This window comes from Micropterus dolomieu, linkage group LG06, assembly GCF_021292245.1.
Source record: "Micropterus dolomieu isolate WLL.071019.BEF.003 ecotype Adirondacks linkage group LG06, ASM2129224v1, whole genome shotgun sequence".
Classification (NCBI taxonomy): domain Eukaryota; kingdom Metazoa; phylum Chordata; class Actinopteri; order Centrarchiformes; family Centrarchidae; genus Micropterus; species Micropterus dolomieu.
In genome coordinates this window covers 6,433,555-6,459,973 of record NC_060155.1, presented here as the reverse complement: position 1 = coordinate 6,459,973, position 26,419 = coordinate 6,433,555, and the positions used below count along the sequence as shown (strand labels likewise).

Here is a 26,419-nt window from a genome sequence, read left to right as displayed (position 1 = left end):
GGGAGGGAGATCTATATTTAATTCATAAAACATGTTGATTTACTCAGCAGGCTCCATTAGTTTTTTTCCAGGAGCTTTTCTTAACTTGTTAGGCATGAATTAAAGATTCAAAATATGAAGTCACAGTCTCACTTCAAATCGTCTGCTTAACAACTGAGCAAACATTTTTGAAGTCTAGGTCTTGGACATAAATATAGGTTGGGATTGGGGTTTTCTGGAGGATTTACCACAATATTGTTTTGTTCTGACTTTCTCTTTCTTCTTCTTTAAATTGAAATAAATGACATTTTAGTGAAACAAATATGTAAACAGAAAGGTTAGGGTTTGCAGTCAAAGCTCAGGAGCAGGTTTGATGGTTTGTTCTCACCATGTTGGAGCCCTTCTTGGTCCAGGTGAGGGTGAGAGGGGGGTTGCCAGACCACTTGCAGTTCAGACTGACGTCAGAGTCCACATCTACCGTAACTGGCCTGGGCTCCACCACCAGTATTGGGCCAACTGAAAGAGCGTAAGATAATTGACAAATCCAGTAAATAGACACATTTATATGAAATATAAACTTGGTGATCAACAAGTGGCTAAAAATCTATGAAAGAATGATTGAAACTGAAACAGAAAAGTGGAGACAGGAGTCTTACATATACATATTCATTCTTTACTTTACTCTGTTTATGTATAGGCTTTACCAAATGCCATATAGCTTTGTTGGATTTAATTGGACAGAATTGGGAGAACAGATTAAACAGAAACAGTCTGTTGCAGATTTATTCTGTGCAAAACATGCATACTGTGTAGCAACAAAATAAATGCAGGTGGCTCTTCAAACAAACACTGACAAATATAGCTACTAGAACACATGCATATTATCCCACTCAGCTCAGGAGTGCTACTCACAGTGCACGTCCACCAGGATGCTGACGTTGGTGTTTCCCACAGCGTTGTAAACCTGACAGGACACGGGTTCGGTGAAGAAGGAGTGATCTGCTGTGGTGACAAACACACTTTCTCTGGCCCCCTCCAGCAGCACGCCACCTTTTGCCCACCTGACAGAGAAACACATCAGCATTTAACAAATCATTGTTATGCCAATTTGTCAGCAGAACATCTCAAAAGCACCATGGGTTTTTATCATTTTTGGGTGCTGACCCAAATGTTAAATTACTACAGTAGTAGACAATGGGTGTTTTTTTTATTATCAATTAAAAATTAATGTAGTTTTCAGCAGCCACTAGCGGTGTGTTTTTTACATTGCAACCTGGTGTGGCTAGTATGCATGCTCAAACTCATGAGCGAGCAAAGTCCGATACACATAGACTCACCGGGAGACAGCTTCACACAGCATGCCATAACCTCAGACAAACTACCACTGCATTAATATTTTTATCAGCTTGAGGTTGACTTAATCCACACTCATTACATGATAAAGTTACATTTACTGCATTTAGCTGACGTGATACATCAGCGTTAGCTTGACTGCTCCTAGCTATTTGTGTTTCTTTCCCCAGAGGCTCAGCAATGTGAGCACAGCTAAATGTATTGGATGATAACGAAACGGTTAGTGAGCTAAACTGAATGTTATAAATTAGATGGTTGCCACACTTTATAACTGTAAGACCACAGTAAGTAACATTACTGTAGTGGATGGGTCTTCCACTGTGTTGTTGGTCAGGTAAGTTTCAGCAACTGAGACGGGTGAAGATGCAGTGTAATTAAGTATTGGTAAAATAACAATAAATCTAAATTGAACGTGCTATGCTAATGTTGCGTTAGCTGGCTTCACCTGCCTGCCTCACTATAAGCTAGTAAAAACAAATCACTCCACATTTGCTTTGTACCATCATCATTTCTTACAGGCTAAATCAACACTTTGACATAATAGCTATGGTACACAAGATAGTCATATGGGTTGCATTAGCTGGTGAAGTAATGTGAAAGTCCTCCAACTTTAGTATTTTGCACCAGATAATGTTAGCAAGTGCTCGCTATTAGCCGGCAAGCTAACAATATTTAACTATCTAACTAAAGAACAAAATCGCAATATATTTCATACGCTTTGCAGTAAGGTTAGTTTACCTTTCAAACGGGATGAATGCCAAATCTGTAACGGTTTTGTCGGTTACAAAACAAAGCGAGGTCTCTCCGTGACTCAAGCTTTTCGGATGTTGACTGTGTTTTCACCCAACATCGTTTTGATTCTAGTTTGGCCTGACAGGCTTCAGCATATTACATTTACATTTATTCATTTAGCTGACATAAAACTATATTGTTGTTTTTTATCCTTATGTGGAGTTTGTGTTAGAGTTTATGTTGTGGTGGGAGCCGGTTGTTTTATGGTGTTAGTGGACTGCATTTTGTTAGCTGCGGTGTTGTAGCTGCAGTCGGCAAGAGGCTCAGGAGTATGCATGCAGAGAACCTAACCCCATTCCTAGAAGAGAGGCCTGTGGTTCATTTCTATGTGAGATTACAGCCCATTGACAAAGAGGCAGTAAAAAAGTGATTTATTGTTAATTGATGTAATTGAAAAATAACATATAGCCCCTTTAAAGCTATCAAACTAGCATTTAAAAATACTTGATGTCAAAACCTGAGGGAATGATTGCAATATAAAAAAATAAATTTTTTTATTCATACTGGATCTTGCCAGATATCTAGCTCAAAATCATATAACCATATTGTACATCTGCCATTAGATGACATTCTAATCTACACTCAATAGGCTTAGTGCCTAAGTGCCTGGCAGTGCTCCCACAGCTGGGACCCTCTGGTGGACTCTCAAACCGCAGATTAAAACCACCATGTTTAAGTCCAGCATTTAGCAATTTCAATGCTTCAGTGCTGTCACAAAAGATAAAAGTCAGCGTTTAATTGTACAAATGTTCAATACTTTCACCAATTCTGTCCTGCAAGCAGAAATTACAATTCAGGATCACCCCTAGATGGTAGGCACAAGAAGATTGGAATAAATGAAAGAAAATCTATTGGCACTAAACAGAATTGCAGTGTGGCTCCTGATCTTGGACTGCGCATTTATCAAATCAAACACCATCCCTAGAAAACACTGAACACCATCATAAAGTCACATCCTAAACTGGATATTAAGTTGCAACAATGCTGTCAAAGTGAGCAATAACCTAATGTTTGTTAGATAGGTAGTACAGCATGTTTAGATATTAAAGTAAAAAGTGTACACTTTAATCCAAACCTGTAGCCCATTATGGGAGGGTTGGCAGTGGCCTGGCAGGTGAAGGTGACTCTCTCGCCCTCCAGGACAGAGCGAGGCTCAATGGACAGGGTCACCATAGGAGGGTCTACAGAAGGAAATATACATATTCAATGCACAAGAGAGAAACTGAATGATTATGTGAATGAATGTTGTGCTGCACCAAGCAGCATGAGGATTGTTTATATTCTATACACAATACATTTCCCAATAAAATCTGGTGTTCCATAACCTCACTTCTCTACAGCCATCTGTACTAACACAGCACTGGTTCTACATCTACTGTTACTGCTGCTGTTCTTCCAGTAATTACTAACTACATTGGGTTGGAAAAACACATCAATCTTCTTGATTGAAAATTCAAACTACAGTTTCCTTGTGAGCAATCATTCCTTTTTTCTTCAGGGACACAACTGAAATCCTTTTAAACGCAAAATGTTTCAGGTTTTCCAAATGTTGAAAAAAAATCAGCATGCTGAACTGCAGTAGGAGAAAATGACTGGCCCCAAAGATGGTGCCAAAATATTGCAAGTAGCTAAATCAAACCTGGAACCAGACCAAGTTTGAGATGAAAAATAGTGGCTATGAATTCATATACACAGCATATATGTCTTATGCTAATAATTACTTCAAGCTGACAAGTGCTGGCAGCTAATTAAAATAATAATGTGTTTTTGCATTGTCTATACACAAAGTTTGGCCCCAGTCATCTGAGCCCCACCTATGGACATTTACATTCTGACTAAGAAGAAGGGCAACCTACGGTGGACGTTGAGGGTAACAGTGGCTCGTTTGCCCATTGGCACCGCCGGGTTGCTGGCCACACAGGTGAAGTTGCTATTGCTGTCAGTGTCAGCTGGTGTGATGGGCAGGTAGCTCCTGGTCGTCACCCTCTTCCTGTCTGGTAGCACTTCCTGTTGATTGGGAAGAAATCAGGATTGAGTGGAGAAGAGGGTTGTGGGTGGAAGAGGATGGGTAGAATTTAGGGAGGGGCGCCGACAGAGAAAGATCAAAGGCGGCACATGGTGGATGGGGAAGGACGAAAAGGACAAAAAAGGAGCGAATGGGAATTATCAGAGAAATAAGACAGAAGAAGGGGTGTAGAAAGAAGAGAGACACAGGAGGGTTACTAATGGAGCCAAGAGGGATAACGAAATAGCAAAAAAGGATATAGAAACAGCAATCTGGAGGTAAAAATGAAATAGCACTTTGAGACATGATGCAAGAAGGAAAAGAGAAGTTGGAAACTGAAAAGGTGCAAAGAGAATTTAAAGACAGTTTAAATAAGATATTTTCCTGTGTAAAAGTGTTCTTTATAATTAATGCAAGCAATTCAGTTTTATAATGACACTGGACTTTGCATTTAAAGTGAGAGTTGAATACTCATAGTGTTGAAATGTTTAAACAGTTATTTTGCTACTTTTCTCATGTTTATATCATTGTAGATTAAATATATTTTTGAGCTTTGGTTAATTGGTCAGACAGGAAAAGCAATTTGAAATTGTGATTTTTGAATTTGGGATTTTTTTATTAATTGGAAAATAATTGATAGATGAATCAATAATGAAAATAATTCTTAGTTGTAGCCATAAAACATAAGCTATAAATCTTTTTCTGCACAATACGTCCTTAAAATCCAGTTCTTTGGATTCTGTCAAAATATGTCAAGAAAGTCAGTACAGCCTTCACTGCAGTGTACAGTCACATTTTTGTTAATATTTGATTATGTCTTTTCATGTGACAACACTGAAGAAATGACAGCTTGAATAATAGTGTAAATTTGCTGTCCTCTCAAAATAACACATCACACAGGGGATATCAGGAGATAAAGCGGGTTGCCCGTTAATCGGAAGGTTGGCGGTTCAATCCCTGGCTTTTCCAGGCTGCATGTCAAAGTGTCCTTGGGCAAAATACTGAACCCTGACTTGCCCCTGGTGGCTGTTCCGCCAGTGTATGAATGTGTGTGAATGTTAGTTTCTGTTTGAGCACTTAGGCTCAGTGTGTGGATGTAGTGTAAAAGCGCTTTGAGTGGTCGAAAAGACTAGAAAGGTGACTTATACGGAGCATTTACATTTACAGCCATTAATGTCCAATTAGCCATTTTCTCTCCCTGGTGTCATGTGACTCGTTAGTGTTACAAGGTCTCAGGTGTGAATGGGGAGCAAGTGTGTTCAGTTTGGTGTTATCGCTCTCACACTCCCTCATACTGGTCACTGGAAGTTCAACATGGCACCTCATGGCTCTCTGAAAATAAGAATTGTTGCATAAAGATGGCCTAGGCTAAAATAAGATTGCCAAGACCCTGAAATTGAGCTGCAGCATGGTGGCCAAGACCATACAGCGGTTCCACTCAGAACAGGCCTCGCCATGGTCGACCAAAGAAGTTGAGTACTCAATGTCATATCCAGAGGTTGTCTTTGGGAAATGGACGTCTGAGTGCTGCCAGCACTACTGCAGAGGTTGAAGCGGTGGTGTTCAGCCTGTCAGTGCTCAGACCATACACTGCACTCTGCATCAAACTGGTCTGCGTAGCTGTCGTCCCAGAAAGAAGCCTCTTCTAAAGATGATGCACAACAGTTTGTTGAAGACAAGAAGACTAAGGACATGGATTGCTGGCAACCTGTGAAGCTCTGGAACTCCATGCCCAAGAGGGTTTATGCAATGCTGAAAAATAATAGTGGCCAAACAAAATATTGACACTTTGGGCCCAATTTGGACATTTTCACTTAGTACTCACCAGCGGTTTAGACATTAATGGCTGTGTAATGTGTTATTTTGAGGGGACAGCAAATTTACACTATTATGCAAGCTGTACACTCACTACTTTACATTGTAGCAAAGTGTCATTTCTTCAGTGTTGTCACATGAAAAGATAAAATCAAATATCTACAAAAATGTGAGGGATGTGCTCACTTTTGTGAAATACTGTAAATGCATGCCCAGTAACATGGTAATGTAAGAGCAACATGTAGTATGCATGAGCATGTGTGGGGGGCATAAAACTGTCTGCTTGAGATGTAAAAACATCTGTGTTTGGTGTGTGAGTCAGTGTTTGCTGCTGCTGCTTCTGTGTGCATATAAAACCACGAGTGTGCATATGTGAGTGTGTGTCTATGGGTAGGTGTGCGCGTGTGCTTCCAGGCATAATTTCATGTGTGCAAGAGAATATACAGGACCGAGAATAGTGTGAATGTGGGAGAAAAAAGTGTATCACTGAGTTTTATACGTTATAGTTTTTGTATGCACATCATCACATGTAGACAGACGCAAGGTTATTGAAAACACTAGGCATATTGGATTAGGTCAAGATTGAGCTGATGAAGGTCTGATTGATCTTCTGACATCAAGATCATTTATTTGATTTAAATAAATGTCTGGTTAAGAATTGTAGGCATTACTTTTTGTAAATACTAAGTTTACTGAAATACTTCAACAATACAAGTACATCTATCCCAAGTGGGATTCAAACTGATGACCAAATAAAAGTACAAGTTAAGCATGCAGGTATTATCAAGTTTCATTCCAAACCTCACTGTTTTTTTACTCAACTTTAAAAATATCTTAAATGCAGAGAAACACTCAAAAAATTCTACTGAAATGTTAAACAGCGAATGAGTGAAACAAAATACTGCAACCCAAAAAATAAAACAATATGATAAATTAATGAAATCATAAAGGACAGTTGTGTCACTATGATGTCATGTTGTTTTTCTCATTGCACTTTTCCTTTAACATATGAGCATACTGTTTCTACATTGTTGACTGTGGCATTATTCTTTGGCTGAGTCTGGCAGGGGAAATTTTGGGTTGTCAAATTTCAGTTTAATGTGTCTCGTCTTTGTCAAAGTACGCAGTTGTGTCACTAAAGGTGATAATATGATACAGAAGTGTCAATATTTTATTTGCATTTTGTTTGCAAGTTGTGCCTTTCATCAAATAAAGTAGTTGAGGCTTTCTCAGAGTGAGAAGAGCTGATTTTAGTTACCGGTGATGCAATTTAGTGATGTTTGTGCTCTTTTATTGCCACTATTGAAAATAAATACTGTATTGATCAGACTCCAAACACTCTAAGTCTTCTGGCCTGAGGTGTACATACTGTTATTACCCTTTGCAGTGCCCACGGCAAAAAGTATATAAACAAACAGAGTGAGAGTGTCTGTTATTGAGGAGCAGATTGTAAGTTGATAAAAAAAAAAACTCTTTTAAAGCCACTAGTAGGCATGTCATTTTATTATCCAGATCTCATTTAGTGCCATAAACTCGTCATGGTTTTATGTGTCGTATGTTGCATTCATTTTACATGTGTGTTTGCTATCGTCCGCATTTGTGCATGGGTGTATGTGAGTCACCGTAGACTGGTAGGCCCCCTCCACAGCGACTCCATCCTTGGTCCACTGGATGTGTGCTGCAGGCTTAGCCCCGCGGGTCACACAGGTCAGGTTGTATGGAGTTCCAGCCCTCAGGAGGAGCTCTGGGGATCCATCAACCACTGGGTCCTCAGGGGGAACTGGAGGAAACACACAAATCCATGCTTTCAAAAAGACATGTGCCCTCATGCATACAAACAAACCTATGCATACACATGCACAAAATACCGTCCAACGTGATTTTCAAATAGAAGAGCTTGACTGCCTTCAACCTAAGTGTTTTCTTCCACCTCTAATGCCACTAGAACCCATTCAAAATATGTTACATTTCCTCAAGAAGCATTACCTTCATACTTAAAACACGGCTTAGTTCCTTAAAAGTTCACATTATAGTGGGTTGATCCAAATTGATCATGTACTCAACTCAAGGAAACCTGCTCCTCACAAGGACATAAGTATCAACATAAAAAAATGAAACAGGCCTTTCTTCAAACTTTATGTTTGTATAAGTTAAAAGAAAAAAAGCCAGTTCACTTACTGAGTACATTGAGTTTGGCCCTCCTGGAGCGCAGGGCGGCCTCTGTGGCCTGACACTCGTACAGAGAGTCATCAGACAGCTCAGAATTGGAGATCTCCAGGTTGTACTGGCCGATGTCCAGAGCCCGCAGCACACGATACCTGGGCCAGGCTGCAGGAGACACAGACCAGAGTTACGGTTAAATAGCTGGAGAGACATCAAGTACTCATCCGAGTTTCCGTTTTAGTTCAAATGTAAGTCATGCATTTTTATTTGCAGGTCTAAAAAGTCTGACAAGTTTGGAAAATCAACTCAATTCAACATGACCCACTGTTTAAAAATGATTGCTGACATGAATAAAGAGGCACATTAGTCATGAGTCATCATAATAGCACTGCCTTCACAAATGATCAATGTCTGAGGATGATATCATCATCATCATCAGGATAATCATCTTTATGTGTGAAATGTACAGATAATAGGATATGAAAAGAACTTATTTTAATTTTAAGGGGTAGTTCGCCTAAATGAATAATCCATTGAACACACTGTGACCAGTTTTCGATCAAAAGTAGTCCCTATGAAAATTGTTCTCATTGTCTGCAGTGGATTATCCAGAGTTACAGGGACACTTTTTCTGGAAAAAGATGTGCTTTAAAATGTTGTTTTTCAGTAGGGCCTACTGTGTGTTGCACAAACAAACTTACATTCACCTCCATTGTATTAGTGTCGCAGCAGAAAGCTCAGAGAAAGATATCTTACAACCTCTGCAAACAAAACCAAACAAACTAAGTGGACAGATCCCACTAAAGGTCAGTGAGGAATGTATATTTTTTAGTAATTTTTGGTGAACTAACACTAAATTTCTCAAGCTGCATTTTTCAGTATAAGGAACATAAAAATATATATATAGGAAAATGAACAGAAAACATTTGAAAACAATCTACTCGACATCTTTTATTCAACGTCAGTAACTATATTTCCTTGTCCTCTGTCGACACCTGACTTGTTTACAAGATAAAGCGAACGTAAAAGCTCTTATTAAGTGGATAAAAGCTACAATCACATTCACAATTACATCAATCACAGACAGAAAGCAAACAAATTGGACATGTATTTGTGTGAAAATGTCAATGCTATTTATTACACCGATTGCATTTAGCAATAATAGAATTCAATTCAGTTCAATTCAGAGTATTGAGGACCTTTCTGGATTACCCAGAGCCTCTGGAGATCATGATAGCATGTCCTTTAGACAAACAACACAGAGGAAGGTACACAGCAGCGCGCACATCAACACGCACACAGCAATACAGTAACACAGTCAGAGATAAACAGCTGAAGGGCTTTTGCACAAACACTGATCAAACATGGTCACATACACAATGATGCCACATCATTTCCCGCATGATACACAAACTGCAGAACTACAGGCAGCGCTGTTCCTATTACCCCCCCCCCCCCCCCCCCCTTTTCTCTGTGTTTGAACCTTCGCCTCAGACAAAGACATAATTGAGCATGACGTCCCACTAGGGGGCACTCATTGATCCTCTGTGCCCAAGCCTAACATGACATCATTGATTCACATGGCAAAGGCAGGCAGGCAGGCAGTTGGGGTGCAGAGAGTAGGGGGTGGGGGGGTTGCGGTGGGCAAAAGTATTAGTGGAGATTACATCATCCACTCCAGCACCTCGCAGCATAGCAACCACAGAGGTGAAAGCACCCCAGGGAGAAGGAGAAGGAGGAGGAGGAGGAGGAGGAGGAGGACGAACAATAAGCTGCCACCTCTGATGCCTGCTGGTAGTGAGAGCATATTAGGTACTTGGATTGATACTTGTAAACAGGATACACCCATATATACAGGTTACTATACACTGATCATATATTAAAAAGGATTTTCTTTATTTTTCATGTGTTTTATATTTACATGCACATCTATGTCAAGACAACACTTTCTGTCGATGAATGAACGCAAATCTCCTGCGTGTGTGTGGGTGTGCAAACTGCAGGTATGAATTTAGTGCACAAGCTGCACTCCCACACTGTTATCAACAGCTGTATACAATCATGCACGGCACATAACAACCACGTCTTATACATCCTATTTCATGCACCAACAACAGCTTGTTAGATCCTTGTTAGATCAGAATAAAAATGTTGTTGATACAAATATTAACAACTTACAGTCTTTCCTCCAGACATGACATGACTTCATGTTCACAATGCCAACACTTGAAGCAAAAGATGGAGAGACAGTATGTCAGGGATGAATGGAGGAGTGGCAGCTCAGACAACTTAAGGATAAATAATGGACAGATGGTGATGATAGATGGTCGAAAAGCAGACAAAAAGAGACAAAGAGGACAACATGTTTATCAAACGCTGGTGTGTTTGTCACCGGAACCATGCTTGCAAAAGGCTACAAGGACAAAGAGAGCATTACCCGCAGAAAGAGAGAGGGAGGAGGAAGAGATGAGAGGAAGAGAGAAGAGAGGAGATGAGAGGAAGAGAAATGAAAAGCATCTGGGAAATACATAAAGCAAGTGATGATGGAGCTGCAGTTTGAAAGATGGACGAGCAGAAAACAAAAGAAGGGTGGGAGAGTCACGCTAACCTTCACTGAACCTGCCAATTAAACTAAATTGAACACAAGATTCACATCACGTGTCATATTATCATTTGTGTGTATGTGTCTGTGTTTAGTGTGTGTGGGCAGTGGACTGACTGGATGTGTATGTGATATGTTTGAGTGTCATACAGTACAGTATGTGTACTTCTTTGTGGATTCATTTAAAGTGAGATGAGAAATGTGATACGTGGTTTAGAGCTGAAAGGTCACAAAGTATGCGAGTGCTAATGTACTTACTGTTTATAATGTTTCATTCCGTGGAGGACATTATTAGTTTGTTTATTAAAGTAAAGATCAGTGACATTTTCATATATAAATAAAGGTTGTTTTTTCCCGCTCTATCACGAATGATTCTGTAATAGGGTTTCATGCAGGTAATGAAAGGTTTGTCTAGTGAGTTTTTCTTGAGAAAAAAAAAAGAATTAACAGCATTTTCAGTGGTATGTTTGGAATTAACAAAAGAAAAATAATGTATTTTGCATGACATCTGAGTTTCAATCCTTGTGGCGTCGACATCTAAGACAAGCTGTCATAGTCCTCACAGTTTGACTGACAGGTAAATGCAGAGGAGAAACACAACAGCATAGTAAAACATATAAGCAAATCAAGTTTTGTGTTATATGGCAACAAAAATAGGCATATTCCTTTTGTTTCAGAGTCATTTACAGACAAAAGAAATGACCAGTATGTTTGGTTCACTTAGACCCCAGAAAGGTGTTAAAAGATGTCCTCTGGACAAACTGTTAATACACTCCAACAACAGAAATCCAAACAGACTTATTTCGGATTTATGATGATTAATACTGTGCACAATGTACTGTCAACATCAGTCACAGATCTGTTTTATCTCTGACACCCCAAACAGAAGTAACCCATCATTTTTTGTAGGAGACTGCTGAACAGTGGGGGAAATAAACAAAATACATAAGTACTGATTATTACTGCTTGAGTAATTCTATTTTATGCTACTTTATACTTCTACTCCACTACATTTCACAGGCAAATACTGTACTACATTTATTGGACATGTTATAAGTTATTTTTTAGATTCTAAAAAATATAAATTATGATGTCATTAAAGTCATTAAAGGTACAAGCTGCAACATTAAAGTGATAACAATGATATTAAAGTGATAACAGTGGCGATATACCGTGTAATGTTATTCTGAAAAGTGACATACTGCATGATGAATACTTTTTGGCTTTTATGTACTTTGAATATAGTTTGATGCTAACACTTTTTGAATGCATGACTTTTTTGAGTATTTTTACACAGGGGTAAGTACTTCTTGCACCACTGCTTCTAAAACATGTCTGTTCAAAATCAAGTTTATAAAATGAGCAAGAGCTATCAGCAGCTGCGGTCATAAGATACCAAATACCAGCATTTAGTAAGCCACAGTGGGTCAAAAGTTGTTTGAATATTTTTTGTAAAATGGGGGTGAGGTCAGAGGAGAAGCATTTTTGCTTTTCTTCACCTTCTTGGCCTCTTATTTTTGCACTTCTGAGTTTCCTCTAATCATTTCCTGAAGAAAAACACCTTTTCTTCATCTGTTGTGTCTTTGACTCACCTCCCTTTTGGTTGTCCATGATGCTTCCCCATTTCTGTAATGAAGTGCATTCTGTGTTGCACTCACAGAAAGTCATTCTGGATGTGCATCGGCTTAAAATGTAAATGCGAATGTGTGTCTGCTTTTGTCAGCAGTGTGAGGGATTTTCTCTAATTCAGCATGATATACAGGACTCATTTTTGCCCAGTTTGTCACTCACACGCCTCTTGGCTCTTAACTCTCTCTCCCTCTGTGTTCAGTGTTCATTCCCCTAATGTTAAAAAAACCTCCACACTTTCCAGGCATAATAGCTTTTGTCAGGGTTCTTACAGTCAAAACTGAACCGAAGCCGTAGCTGAGTTATTCGCCTTCCTCACTTCACTTTGATCCCTGCAGCTCGGTGAAGCTGCAAGGTTTTTTTTCTCTCCCATTACAGAATTTCTCTCACCTCGGAGACCCTCTCCGATGCCGAGGGCCAGGCCGTCCTTGGTCCACTGGACGATGCCGCTGTAGTTGAAGACCACGCAGGACAACACCACCCGTTCTCCCAGTACCACCGACTGGTCCGCGGGCTCCTGGGAGAAGCGAATGCACCACACTGCAACAGAGGGACAGAGAGGGAAATCAATTTTAAGTTCCTTTCATTGTGACCTGGCCGTGAGCTGCCATCTTTTATTGCACTGTATCGAACTACAGTCCCTCTCCGGTCTTATCGACTTGTGCTTGTCCATACGGTGGCTGGTGGGGTGATTTGTTATGTGTCTTTATTGTGTATATGGTGTTTTTTATGGTCATTTTTTATCATGTGTTTTTATTGTGAGTGTGTTTTAATATAAACCCCATCTGTGAGTGAAATTTCTCTTACGGGACAGTAAGGTTTTGAATTGAATTGCCTGCATTTATGTACGTATGCCTTGGCTGGACACAGGATAATTCATAGTTATTTTATAAAATCATTCTAATAATTTCTCCTTTTAACTGGACCCAGAGCTCAGTTGCTCTAATTTGCATATGTGTCATTCCTCTGTGCTTTCTGCCTCTGTTTGGTCTCTTTCTTGCCCCCTTTTCAAGTTTTTCCCTGGACTTTACTGAGGCTTATGTGTGTCTCTGCGTGGGTATGTGTGAGTGAAAGTGTGTGTGTGCCTGCACGGACGTGTAAGTGCTCTTGTGTTGCAGGAACATCATTGCCAAGCTGTGATGTAGCCTGCTCTTTTTCATAACGCAGTACAAAGGATTGTGCTTACACACACACATTTCCTCCAGCAAAATAAGCCTTTTGGCCATTGCAGTGCTGCTAAAATACACAGATATAAAAACTACAAGTGTTGCGCCGGCATACATTAACGCACTCACATAACGAGAAAGTGTCAGGTGAGGAGGCGAGGCACTAGCCCGCTGCGTTTTCAGCTGTTTGCATCATCAGGTAAAATTGTTTCATATTCCGGGGAAAGTCTTGCAAGAAGGCGCGTTAATTAAGGCAGAGAAGGAGACTGTGGTGCCTTAGATGACACATGCACGTGCACGAGCACCCACAAAAACACACTGTATCTTGCACAAACAGAAGCTCCTGCACACAAGCAACATTGAATCACACCCAATTTATGCACTGGTGCACACACACACACACACACACACACACACACACACACACACACACAAACACACTCACCTCACTGAGTCATTCACGTACATGCAATTGCACAGTGACTCACACAGCTGAGGATACATTCAGGCACACATACAATCTTACAGGCGTGCACACACATACACACACCCTTCCACAGAGTTGGTGTTTGTCTTCCCGTGGGCTATTCTGTTCTTGGATCATGGTTAAAACAATCCTATTAGCTAATTAAGGCAAAACTGGTTAATAAAGCAGGCCGTGGCTCTGAGGGACACGTCTCAGCGGGATTCAACCACAAAGGTGCACACAACAGGGAGATTTACTGATTTGTCAGGAGGATTACACGACCTGTCATGTTATTTGTGCGGAAGGCGCCTTTATTGAAGACAGGAGTCTTCAGACTTCACAAGAAGCACTTTGATGTTTTATCAACTTTCCTTTTGAATACTGAATCAAGAAGACAACTGCTGTGACAGTGCTGCAGATTGCTGTGCTTTCTATTTGAAGTTAAAGGGAAAATCCGCCTCAAAACCCCTTAACTGTTGCTGGTTGTGTAACATAAAGCAGATGATGTGATGTTGAAATATCATCTCCAATATGGATATAATGTAAAATTATACTTATTAGACTTTTTCATCTGGCTCAAACATTTGCAATCTTTTGTCCTAGCTTCCAGGTTATAGAAAAGTCCTCCCCTGGTCGGTAAACTCTGATGAGCGTTTTAAATCTAATCTCAACCTCTTGGGATTAGATTTAAAACTGCTCTTGAATGCTCCGAATCCTTCGTACGGTTTTAAAAGCTGCCAATCTTCGATTTAGACATTTATTCTCATATATTTCGTTTACTATACTACACTGTGTACTACATAAAGTCAGTTTTACTGACTTGCTTTTGGTGTCAGCTCATCAAATTACATTAAGACCAATGGATTCTTATTAAAGCCATCACTTTGCTCTGATGTTTGAAGAGTCAAAAAGGACCAGTTTGATTCTGGATGCATTCCTCCTCATGTTTCCAGTCCCTCTCTACTGCATAGTTTCAAGGCTCCAAAGTTAATGGTCACAGAAATACTCTTTAAACAAATAAGGAGTAATCTAATGACGAAGACACGGTAACGCACATTTTGCAACTCAAAAGAGACTCACCAGATCACGATGCAATGCAGTTTCAAGACATTTTTAGTGAATGATACTCTTACTTTGTCTCTACAAGAGAAACTCTCATCACTATCACACTCTTCATATACATGTGTAACCCACAGTCCAATACAAGTTACACAGGTACAACAAATGACACCTGGAATGCATCATCCAACAACACACAAACATACAGGGGCAGATGACGAGGTTTGTAGATGAAGAAAAGTGTTTAATTGCTGACTTCTACTAGATTTTACCTCGAGAAAAATTTGATAAATTACATGATCAATGGCAGACAAATTCAAATGGGAAGATTCTCTACTTTAATATACATTGAGACTCTTATGTATATGAAGAATATCATGCATTTATTTTCTTAATTTATAACGAGTTGTACAACCATTATGGAAGTACCAAAATATACATGTTCAGGAAAAGCAGTCATGATTTTTCCAGAGAGGAACTAGCATCTTTCTCTCCTCTGTCTTCAGGAGTCAAAGACAAACAGATGAGCTGAGACAACTGAGAGACAACACAGTGAAAAGGGAAGCTGCTGCTGTTGTTTCCTATAGAGAAGAAGAAGGAGCTGCTGGGATGTGATATCCTGCTGACATGAGTGATTTACATGTGGGTCATGTTATGCATGATTTATGCAAAATTAACAGCTATTACGAGTAAGGGCCCTCATCTTCGTGTATAACTCTGTACGGAACAACACATTCCACACTCCTGGGACAGACTGCGGTGTGTTATTGTGCGTTATTGTGTGTGTGTGTGGGTGTGTTTGTGTGTGTGTGTGTGTGTTCACGTGTATGTGAGAGAGAGAGAGAGAGAGAGAGAGAGAGAGAGAGAGAGAGAGAGAGAGAGAGAAAGAAAAATAGTGACAGAAAGACAAAAAGAAGGAGACAGAGAACATTTCTGTTTGTGTGTCGTGATATTTGAACGTTCATAGATATGTGTATTTTTCTGTGTTTATGAGTGTGTGTGAGTATATATTACTGTGCATATGTGTATGTGCGAGTGTGTGTGTGTGTCGCCTGTCAGCCTGCAGCATGGACTCAGATCGCGGAGCAGAGAGCCACACTGACAGTGAACAGAGATGTAATTAACCCTACGGGATACCCCCCCCAACACACACACACACACACACACACACACACACACACACACACTCCTTCTCTCTCTCCTCCTTTCTTCCCTTCTCTCTATCTTTCTCCCTTCCCTCCTTAACTTTCCTTCTTTCCTTCCTATCATGCTCTCTCTTTCCAGGTTCACCAACCTATCTGTCTCTCCTTGCCCCTCTTCCTTTCTCTCTCTTTTTCTCCTCTCTTCTTGTCTAACTTTGTCCTCTTGTTTTCTTTTTCTCTGTTTTCTTTCCTCATGTTTTTATCAACATAGCTAGTCACCATTTAATTATCTTTTACCAAAGAGAAACAATGAGATCCTTGTTTCTCTTTCTCTCTTCTCTCCTTTTCTATCTGTACTCATCTCTCTATCTCATCCTCTCTTCTTTCCAGCATATCTATTCCTCCCTCTTTAGTTAATCTCTCCGCATTTCTTTCTTCCTGTTTTTCTATCGTTCTAACTTGTTCCCAACACTGTCTCCTGTCGTCTCCTCCTCTCTCTGCTAGTGTTTCTGTGTGTCTTCCCAGCCTCCATCCTCCCCCTGCTATTTTCTTTCTCTTCATCCTTACCGCCCTGCATCATTACCCTGAGGGATGATATTAGGTATATCTTCTTTTCCTCTCTCTCCCTCTCATTGCATAATGACCCAATGGTACAATCGACAGAGCTTCACAATAACAGCCTCAGTGTCCAAACATATTATCCTTAATTGCTTTTAAATCTTTTATTCACTTTGTCCTCTTTTTTTCCATCAGACCGAGCTTTACAGTAATAAACATCTCTACACGTACTATCTAACTAGACCTTTTATGAATTTATGCACTTAACATTTAAGCATAAAGTGCACACATACACTATTTATTTATTCCATTATACATGAACTGAAATATTACTGTAAGTTTCAGTGGAAAACATTGACTCTCTTGGAAGAGATGAGCTGTACTAGAAAGTGCGGGTTGAATCCTGGGTGACTAGCAAAGCTTAACAGTGAACAAGATTTTGACTGACATTAAAGTCATAAGTCTTGATCAGACTTGTAACTTAGGACATGGGTTTAGTCGTACATTCTTGCAGGCAATATGTAGCAGCTGCGTTTCATTGTGTTGCATCATTTTATGCAGGTAGGACACCATGGACTCTGCATACAGATGAAACCAAACTACGAAATATATTGTTTGCAAATCATCTAGTCTGAGTTGTTTTGAGTATGGGTTGGACTTTCTAGTGCTGTCTATGCAAGACCTGATTCAAGTCAATTTCACTTTGCTTGTCTTAGTTACGTTTTAGTCTTTTGGCTTGCATGTCGTTGTATTCTCAACTGTATCTTGGGGCAAAATATCTAATGTAATTTTTTAAACCTGTCACATTCTATTAATAATAGATAACAATAGTGCATCAGATGGGTTACATCCTAAATTCCAAATTTTGTCCCAATCCATATAGTAGATGTGGAGATATTTTAGTGGAAACATAATGAGGAATTATTGTGAATTAACGTATCTGGCAAGTCGCAAAAATGTTGATACAAAATATCAGATATATGCAATATCTGCATGGTGACTACAGCGTTGTTTAACTTTTTATGGCTATGTTCAGGCACTCACAGTTCTTGCTTAATGTTGCTGAGAGATCATGTTCTTGGTTTAATACAGAAAAAATATTTAACCATAACCACTAATTTCTGTAACCTTAACCAAAGTGCATTTGTTGCCTAAAGCTAACCACTGACGTGAAGCTGGATGTGAACCCCAGCCTCTAGAGTCACAGTCCTTCGCTTTGAACACCCACTCCAACCTCCTCCATATGACTCTGGCAATGTTGTTGCCCTTTAGTGTCTGATGCTATTTCTTTAGCTCACTTGTCTTTGCTGTTATTGACAGAAGTGGATTCGTTCAGGTGTCTTCACATTTTCCAAGCAGTTCAGAAGCTTCTGATTGGCTCAAGGATCAGAAAGAAAGAATTTACAACCTAGTAGGGGTGTGACGATACACTTAGCTCACAAGACGAGACACTACACAATACTGGGTTCAAGAGAACGAGATGAGATGAAGAAATATTCTGTATAATATAATATAATATAATAATATAATATATGAACTATATGACTGGAAAAATAGTCACACAATGCAAAACATGGCAGGTGCATATTGAAATGTTGCTTTCATATTGTTTGTGTCTTGTCTGTCACTCTGATGCCCTTTATTGTTTCCACCAGGTATCCAAAATGCTGCCACACAAATGATTTAAAAGTGGCAGGGGCATCTTCTGTGCTTATGCACCCTCACACTTCGTCATGCTGGAATCACGAGACAGCTTTTCCCCTCAATGAGAAATATTGCCACGTTTTGATATCGTGGAACTTGTGGCACGATGTTTCGTCCCACCCCTACAAACTAGTATTCCAGGCAACAATTATAATGCTGTCCGCTCCGATCACACCTCCCATGCACTGGGCTTTCTCATTTCTCATTCTCAGGTTAATATGAAAAGGAAAGAAGTCAGAAGATGTCTTTGTAAAACATAAAAAAAATTCAGTAGATATTTGAATTTCTGGACTTCAAAGTGGGACGACTTGTCATCCTATCAGACATGGTCACATTTTTCATTGAAGAATGCACCCACTGTTGCCTAAGAGCTGAAGACGGGCCACCAGAGGCCAAACGCAATATCCTGCAAGCAAACCATTCCTCTGTAGAAATGAAAGGACAGTTTGTGAGGTTTGTAACCCTAAACTGCAGTCCTCAACACCCTGAAGCCTTCATCCTCCTAACCCCCACCCCCAAAAACTGCCACGCTGACCCCCTCCGTGTATTCATGTCCCAGCTCTGCCTCCGGGCTACAGCTCGCTCCCATTTCAACTACCACACACCACTCTCATGCAGGAGAGAGCACGCAGTGTCTAAGTGTGTGTGCATGTGTGTATGTGCGAGTATTGTCCGCGTTTACACGCATGCCTGCATACATATCTGTCATTGTTGTGTTATGTATGCTGTGTGCATATATTTGCCATTTCTGAAAAGGCAGTAAAGGGCAAAGTGTGCAAAAGAGAGTTTTTTAAAAAAGGTGTTTGCATAAGAGAGAGAAAAGAGAGTGAAAGTGTGTGTCTGGGGGAAGGGAGGGGAGAGAACAACAAAAACATAAAAGAGCGAAGTGAAAGGGAGAAAAGTGAGGATGGAGAGACAAATCCTCAGCAGTACAAATAAAAAAGTTTTGCTTCTTCTCAAAATGGAACATAATTACTTTTTGAATGACACTGTCAACCATTACCATGAAATGTTTTGATTGGTGCATTACATGACTGAAGAGTGCATTCATTTGGTTTTGTCTTTGGATTAAATCAAGAAATACAGCATTGTCAATTCTCTACCGGCTTTCTTTAACAGTTAAAGTACTTTTGTTTTGTTTTTTTACAGTACATACCACATATTTTAATGTTTTCAGTGAATAGAAAATTCAAAAATTCAAAATTCAAAATTGAAGCTTGGTAAACAGATTTAGGCCACAGCGAGGTTGCAGACGCAAAAGGCTCCAGCTAATAAATGCAGGGTTGTCCAGAAAAAATGTTGATCCTGTCTTAACTTTTGCTGCAACACAGCATAACATCATCCAGCAAGGTGTGTTGTTGGTCAATTAATACATGTAAGTGCACTTTTGTGGGAGATAACTTTGTAATGTGAGGAAAGATAAAATGACTGTTGCTGTAGTAAATTGTAATATTTTCGTGTCTGATCAGCTTCATACTCATGGATTAAATTCTTAAAGCCCCCCTCCAGTGTATTTTGACATTTCTATTTTGTGCTCAAAGTTGCAAAAGTTGCTTAGTTGTTAAAACGGTGGGTCATGTATGACTATAGTAATTCCATAGTCATACGTCATTCTCCAAGCTTGCGCAGGCGCACTGTCGTGCCTCGTTAAAAAGCTGTCACGCCATCACACCTCGTTAAGTCAGAGCATCAAACCGATAAACATCGTTGTGAGCTAGCTAACCAATTTATTATGTCATTTACTTAGAACTTACAGTAGATATGTCTCTCTGTGTCTGATTGTTGATTTGTTAGCTAACAAAGGGCCTTCATTTTATTTTTTAGTTTCCTCCTCTTGTGCTGTTCATTTTCATTACGGCATTTGTGCGTGCGGAGTTGGAGGACAGATGACAGAAAACGCGTCGCACTTTCACCTGCCACCGTCTTATATACAGTCTGCAACATGCATTTTACTGACGGCCGCTTTACCAATGCATCGGCGGAGGCACCCCCCACACCCCCTCGGTAAAGTAAGCACACCATAAAACGTAGTGGGAGTTATCGTGTGCAGTGCGTGACAGGACCATCGACTGTATGATTGATAACAGCTGATACGCGCACATTAGTTTCTGTCATGGGTAAGTAATAGCTACTCCTGCCAGACAGTAAAGTGTAGTGATGTTAACACAGCATATCGTTAGTGAACACTCCAGTTTTTGGTTATCATGGGAATGTACTACGTCCGACTATTAACCACATCCCCATTCTGTTTGAGAAAGAACGTTCACCAAAAACGGCAGTTAAAACTGGCTGGAAGGGGTCTTTAAACTAGACTTCCTGGAGCCTCTTTCTAATAAAAACTAATCTAAAACTAAACTCATTAATCAGTGACCAAGGCATGAGCATGCAAGAGCCTTGTAGCACAATTTATGTTGAATTTATGAGTGACAATCACTCGTGAAACATGATGCTTCCACAAATTCTTATCTGCATGTAAGCAGCTCTTGCAAATTGCTTTTGTGCCCCGGAATCTGAAACACAGTGCCTTTATCAGCGTGGCTCCTTGTTTTTGGTCTTACCGCCATAGTTGAGAGAAAGTGCAAGCTAGAAAAAGTGTTGCATAAAACAACATCGGCATATGACTGCAAACAAGTTATAGAGAATCATGAATTAGAAACAGTACATGCAAACAGCGTGCAAACAATGATTAATGCATCATTGCATCTTATTAGGTTTGTTTATTACTTGGTGTTTGCTATTTGAATGTTTCTGCTGCATTTATTTTCCTTATAGGAACCATTTACGGTCCATTAGTGTCTGCAGAAGGTTCACTGTAAACGTAGGCGAGACTCACATACCACATACCACAAAGTTACAACAGAAAAGTAATGTGAGTTTTGTGTCACATTACACAGCCATGTGTCCCTCCAGTCATTTACAAACAAAGGTCAGAATACAGCGACCTGTTTGTTCCTGATTGGCCGTGAGGGATGACTGCATCATTCCTGTGGGACGACATGTTTCCTGCTGCCTTGTTTATTTTGATGTTTTTGGAAATATCATTCATGTAACATTTATTCGCCCGAAGCACACACTATGAAACTGAGAGAGACGAACACAAGAGCAGACAGAGAGGCAGAGAAGGAGTGAGACAGACACAGAGGGACGGACACAGAGATCATAACTTTGTCAGTGTGCGTCCCAGCTCGCTCAGTGTTTGCTGTTAACAATAGATCAGTGATTTCCCAGTGTCCCCCTCTCCACCAAACAGTGCTTTTATTTCCTGTCACAAACACTTCCAGCGAAACAGAGGAGCAGTGTGACGCCGACTGAGAAGGAGATGCTGAGCAAACTGAGCAGTTATTGGAAATCACACACACACACACACACAGGCACACACACACTTACAAGTTCATCCAGGGGCAATTACTAATGTGTAGTTGCAGAAACACACACTCATAAGCACATACACAACAATAAGTCACGCAGACAATTGCGTGCATGATTCACAAGCACACAAACACACACATACAAAAACTAAATCAGGGACAATTACCAAACCATAAACACATACACACGTATACGCACTTATTACACAAATTACACAAATGCCTGCAGACTGCACGCACTCTTAAATCTAAATTCACTCACACACAAATGTACTCAGTTACACTCCCCAAATTACCGCGAGACAGCACAGCTGGATGCAAACACACAGACATTTTCCTTGGCCTACACACACATTGTACAGCACACACACAAATACTTGACTTACATGTAAATACATTTAAACACTAACATTGGTTAGGCACAAAAATTCAAGGATCATATCTGTTCATAGTCCTGGAATTAAATTCTTTTAATTTGCTTTATCAGCATGACATGGGGGTGGTGATGGGCAGTGGATAAGGCACATTCCTTTGGTGTGAGAGACCCGGGTTCTATCCCCCACTGTGACCCATCCACCAATATGTCCCTGAGCAAGAAACTTAACCCCTAGTTGCTCCAGAGGCGTGCGACCCCTGACATGTATAGCAATTGTAAGTCGCTTTGGATAAAAGCATCGGCTAAAATGAATAAATGTAAATCCTCAAGTGCAAACTGCCTCGGTGTCACATATAAGAAACATTTGTGTTGCCAAAACATAGAAAATGGAAATGGTGGATGGAGAAGAGAGGAATACACAGTACAATCCGCTGATCTGTTGAAGCATTAGAGAAAGTTTATTAAAGCTTTGGTCATATTGTTGTAGTTTTGTCTATAATTTCCAAGTATCCAATGAGATTTGGGGCAACATCTCTGCAACAACAAAGTCACGGAGCATGGAACATGAGTGTTCAGATGATATAAAAGAAGTTTTAAACAAACCGACTGTTTAGCCAGATTCTACGAACAACTTTATTTTGGGGCAAACAAGTGGTAATAATTCTTCATTGCACAGAAAAACTGGGCACACACAACTATAAGTACTAACTTTCTAAATGACATTGATAACTGTCACTTCTCAGTCGATACCCGGTCCACTTAAAAAGGTTGGCCTCAGCAAGAATACAGATCCAGTATACTGGATCAGTGCATCCCATAAGAGTTTGGGTAAACCGTCCACCTTCATTTTCTCCTCTAAATAAGTGTGGCTAACCTGGGGGTTTGTTTACAACTTGTCTGATCGTCTGACTGCTTGTGTTTATCACCCAGTCAGACTTCTTTTCAGTGAAAATTCACCACATTTCCAGATCCCAGCTGTTAACTTAGTGTGAAATGTTGTTATTACCATTAGGAACAATGCTTAACATTAAAAAAATAAGTTTTGAAGAGGTGATTTCCTCTCTGGGTAAATTTGACATGTTTCACTAATAAAAACAAACTTGCGACCCACACATGAGCATACACAAAACCTGTATGACTGAATGGATTTATTTGTAATTTGTGAGCGACAACCATTGGGGAAATGCGATGCTGCCACCATTTGCAATCTGTGCGTAAGCAGTGCTAACAAATTGCTTTTTGGAAATGGGCCCCTAGTTCACAGGTTGTTTATTGTCGGATGCACACTTATACACTCAAATATACAGAGACACACACTTGAACAGAATGGCGTACACTCCTGGTAAAGTTCAGTTTCGTAAAAGAGAACATGGTCTATTCATCACCATACTGCAACCAACCTGATTATGCTGCTGTGGACTTCAAACAACTGGGTTGTGTTAGTTGACTATTTTCCGGAAAGCAAGCAGGAGAGACAGACACACAAACACTGTGTGCACATGCTCGCTAACACAAACACACACACACACACACACACACACACACACACACACACACACACACACACACACAGTTGAAGCAATCCCTCCCCTCTCTTCCTATCTGCTTTTCCCTGCAGCTCTCTCTCAGTTGCTCTAATTGACTTCTGCTTTCTTACATTTCATTTCATCTCTTATTTCAGTTTTATTTCCCCCTTTTTTATGATCCCCTCTGTCTTCAATTATTCATACCTCTCTCTTTCTCTCTCTGATTTCTTTCCATCTGGTCTTGGTGATGTTTAATTCACCTCTTCATTTGGAGAAGGGGGGCGGTTGCTGCTGTACGCTGTTAATTGGTTTTTAAGAGCGGTAAGTACACACACACACACGCGTAAGCACAAATGCATTTGCGCATACCCACACACACACACACGCGCGCACACACACACACACACACACAAACACACACACAGACTCCCCTCCCTCTGCTGTTAAAGCACACTGTACATGTCTGCTAGCATTAACATCACCAAATGAGCACAGAGTGAAAAAGCATGTGAGAAGAGGGGGGTGGGGGGTTCTGTGTATGTGTGTTTTTTGGTGCATGTGAGAGTGAGTGCGTATGAGTGAGCAGGTCAATGCTGTAAATGTTGCATCCAATAAAAATTAGACCAAATGCATGGATGGATGGTATGTGTGTGTGTGTTCTCTTCTATTTTTGTGAGGACCCACTGGAGACTTTGTGGGCAGTCCCCCCAAATAGTTTGGCCAGTCCTCACTTCTTCAAGGGGTTGTTTGGGGGTTTAGACTTGGTTTTAGAGTAAAGATTAGAATCACATTTAGATTAAGGTTAGTGTGAGTAGTGTGGAGTGGTCATCATCTCTTACTGTATTGATGCTATGTTAATAATTAACTGTTATTAAAGTCAGGGTTAGGGGTAGGGTTATGTCCGTAAGGGTCCTTACGAATATATAACTTCTATTGCCATATGTGTGTACGTGTGTTATGTGCAGGCCGGCAGTGGAACGGAAACCTACCAAAAATAAATCCAATGTAGATTTAAACCTCTTTTTTAAATATAAAAGTCTTAGTACAAATGTTATAAGCTATATGCTTAAGATTTTAAGGACTTTTATTTTATGGTCTTTTATGGACCTTCCTGACTTTTCAACGGGGTATGTATGGTACAGGGCAGTATTTATGCAAGAAAAATATAAATAAACTGTAGCATGTATGCCATTGTCTAGCCTACAGTTCTGTGTATCTAATATGTAATTAGCCAGTTAGACAAGTCTAAGTATTGCTGGGTTTAAACACTTTTGGCCCATAGAATAATCAATGCAGGAAAATAAGTGCTCTTCCATAGATTCTTGCTGGAGGACCCAAAGACAACATCAGTGGGCTGATTGGAGATGATGTGCACACAGCTTCGTCCGTGTTGGCAGGTTCACCTTTCTCATTGGGGCTAAACTCAACATACTCCCAAGATCAGAGAGATTTTTCCTGTTAAAGGGCGAGTTAGGGATTCTGTAGAAGAACTGATGATCCTTCTTCACATTGCCTGGAGTCCAGCATGTTCGAATGTGCCGATGTATAGAACTCTCTCTTCCACTGCTCCCCTTCCCCATTACTCCTGTACACAAGCACTAATGTCACCGGCTGCTGATTGGCTGGAACAATGTTGTGTGGCAAGGTCCACACCATGTTATTTGATTTCCATTTACAGAGCCCGGACTGTGTTTTTTCCCGAGTACACATAAAATGGATAGGTGGCAAACCATGAGGAAATATTCGATGAATTAAAGTGGATTGGCTTACAATCAGTTAAGGCTCGTGCAGACTTTTCGACTTTCATTGTCGGCAGATCGCCGTGCTGTTCAGACAATGCAACTTCCTGTCTTCTGATGGGAGTCTTGAAGTCGTTGTGGCGTTCGCACTACGTGACTGATTGTTGACAGGGGATCACACACTACACAAGCTGACAATGACTCTGTCACCTGACAGCTGGTCTCCAAACCACGTTTTTGTCAAGAAAACACTAGGCTTTACTATACCTTTTCACTAGTCAACAAATAAAGGCTGCAACTTCTCAATACCAAAGTAAAACTGCTATCCTTCCTGCCAGACGACCCCACTGTGTTTGGGCAGATCACGGACTCTTGGACATATCTGCAGGATGAAGGCTTGCCACCTTCTAAATAAACCTCTCTAAGACTGAACTCTTGGCCATTCCAGCCAAGCAATGTATCCTGTCTCTCACGACTGTGCTGCTTTGCTCTATACAACACAAGATAAATCAAGCACTGCCTTACTCAGTAGGCCACCCAGCTTCTAGTTCTCTTTGCTCTTGACTTGAGAACTGCAATGCTCTCCTAGCTGGTCTTCCAGCTTGTGCGGTGAAACCCCTACAAATGGTTCCGAATGCAGTAGCGCATCTGGTTTTTGATCAATCCAAAAGGACTCGTATCACTTCATTACTCAGCAACCTCCACTGACTACCCATGGCCTCCTGAATCAAATTCAAGTCACTAATGCTTGCATACAGAGTGACTACTGGGTCTGCACCCAGCTACCTAAACTCCATAATACAAGCTTACGTTCCTTTTGGGCCATTGTGGTCCTCCAACGAAAACCGTCCGCCTCTGCCATCCCTACACACAAATCAATCGCAGTCCCTGTTCTCATCTGTAACACCATGATGGTGGAACGAACTACCACATGCCATCAAAGCAGGGGCGTCCCTCCTTAAGTTCCAGAAGCTCTT

At 40.4% G+C, this 26,419-nt stretch overlaps 1 protein-coding gene across 1 annotated transcript in view; it reads right to left on the bottom strand.

Moving 5' to 3' along the window:
• Positions 1–26,419, bottom strand: part of kirrel1b (kirre like nephrin family adhesion molecule 1b) — an 80,378-nt gene that overhangs the window by 19,064 nt on the left and 34,895 nt on the right. The window contains exons 2-8 of the mRNA XM_046052399.1: positions 12,729–12,878; positions 8,123–8,272; positions 7,567–7,724; positions 3,981–4,131; positions 3,200–3,305; positions 892–1,040; positions 368–495 (exon numbers count right to left, since the gene is read on the bottom strand). Of these exons, the coding sequence (XP_045908355.1) occupies positions 368–495; positions 892–1,040; positions 3,200–3,305; positions 3,981–4,131; positions 7,567–7,724; positions 8,123–8,272; positions 12,729–12,878 (992 nt within the window). The remainder of the gene's footprint in view (positions 1–367; positions 496–891; positions 1,041–3,199; positions 3,306–3,980; positions 4,132–7,566; positions 7,725–8,122; positions 8,273–12,728; positions 12,879–26,419) is intronic.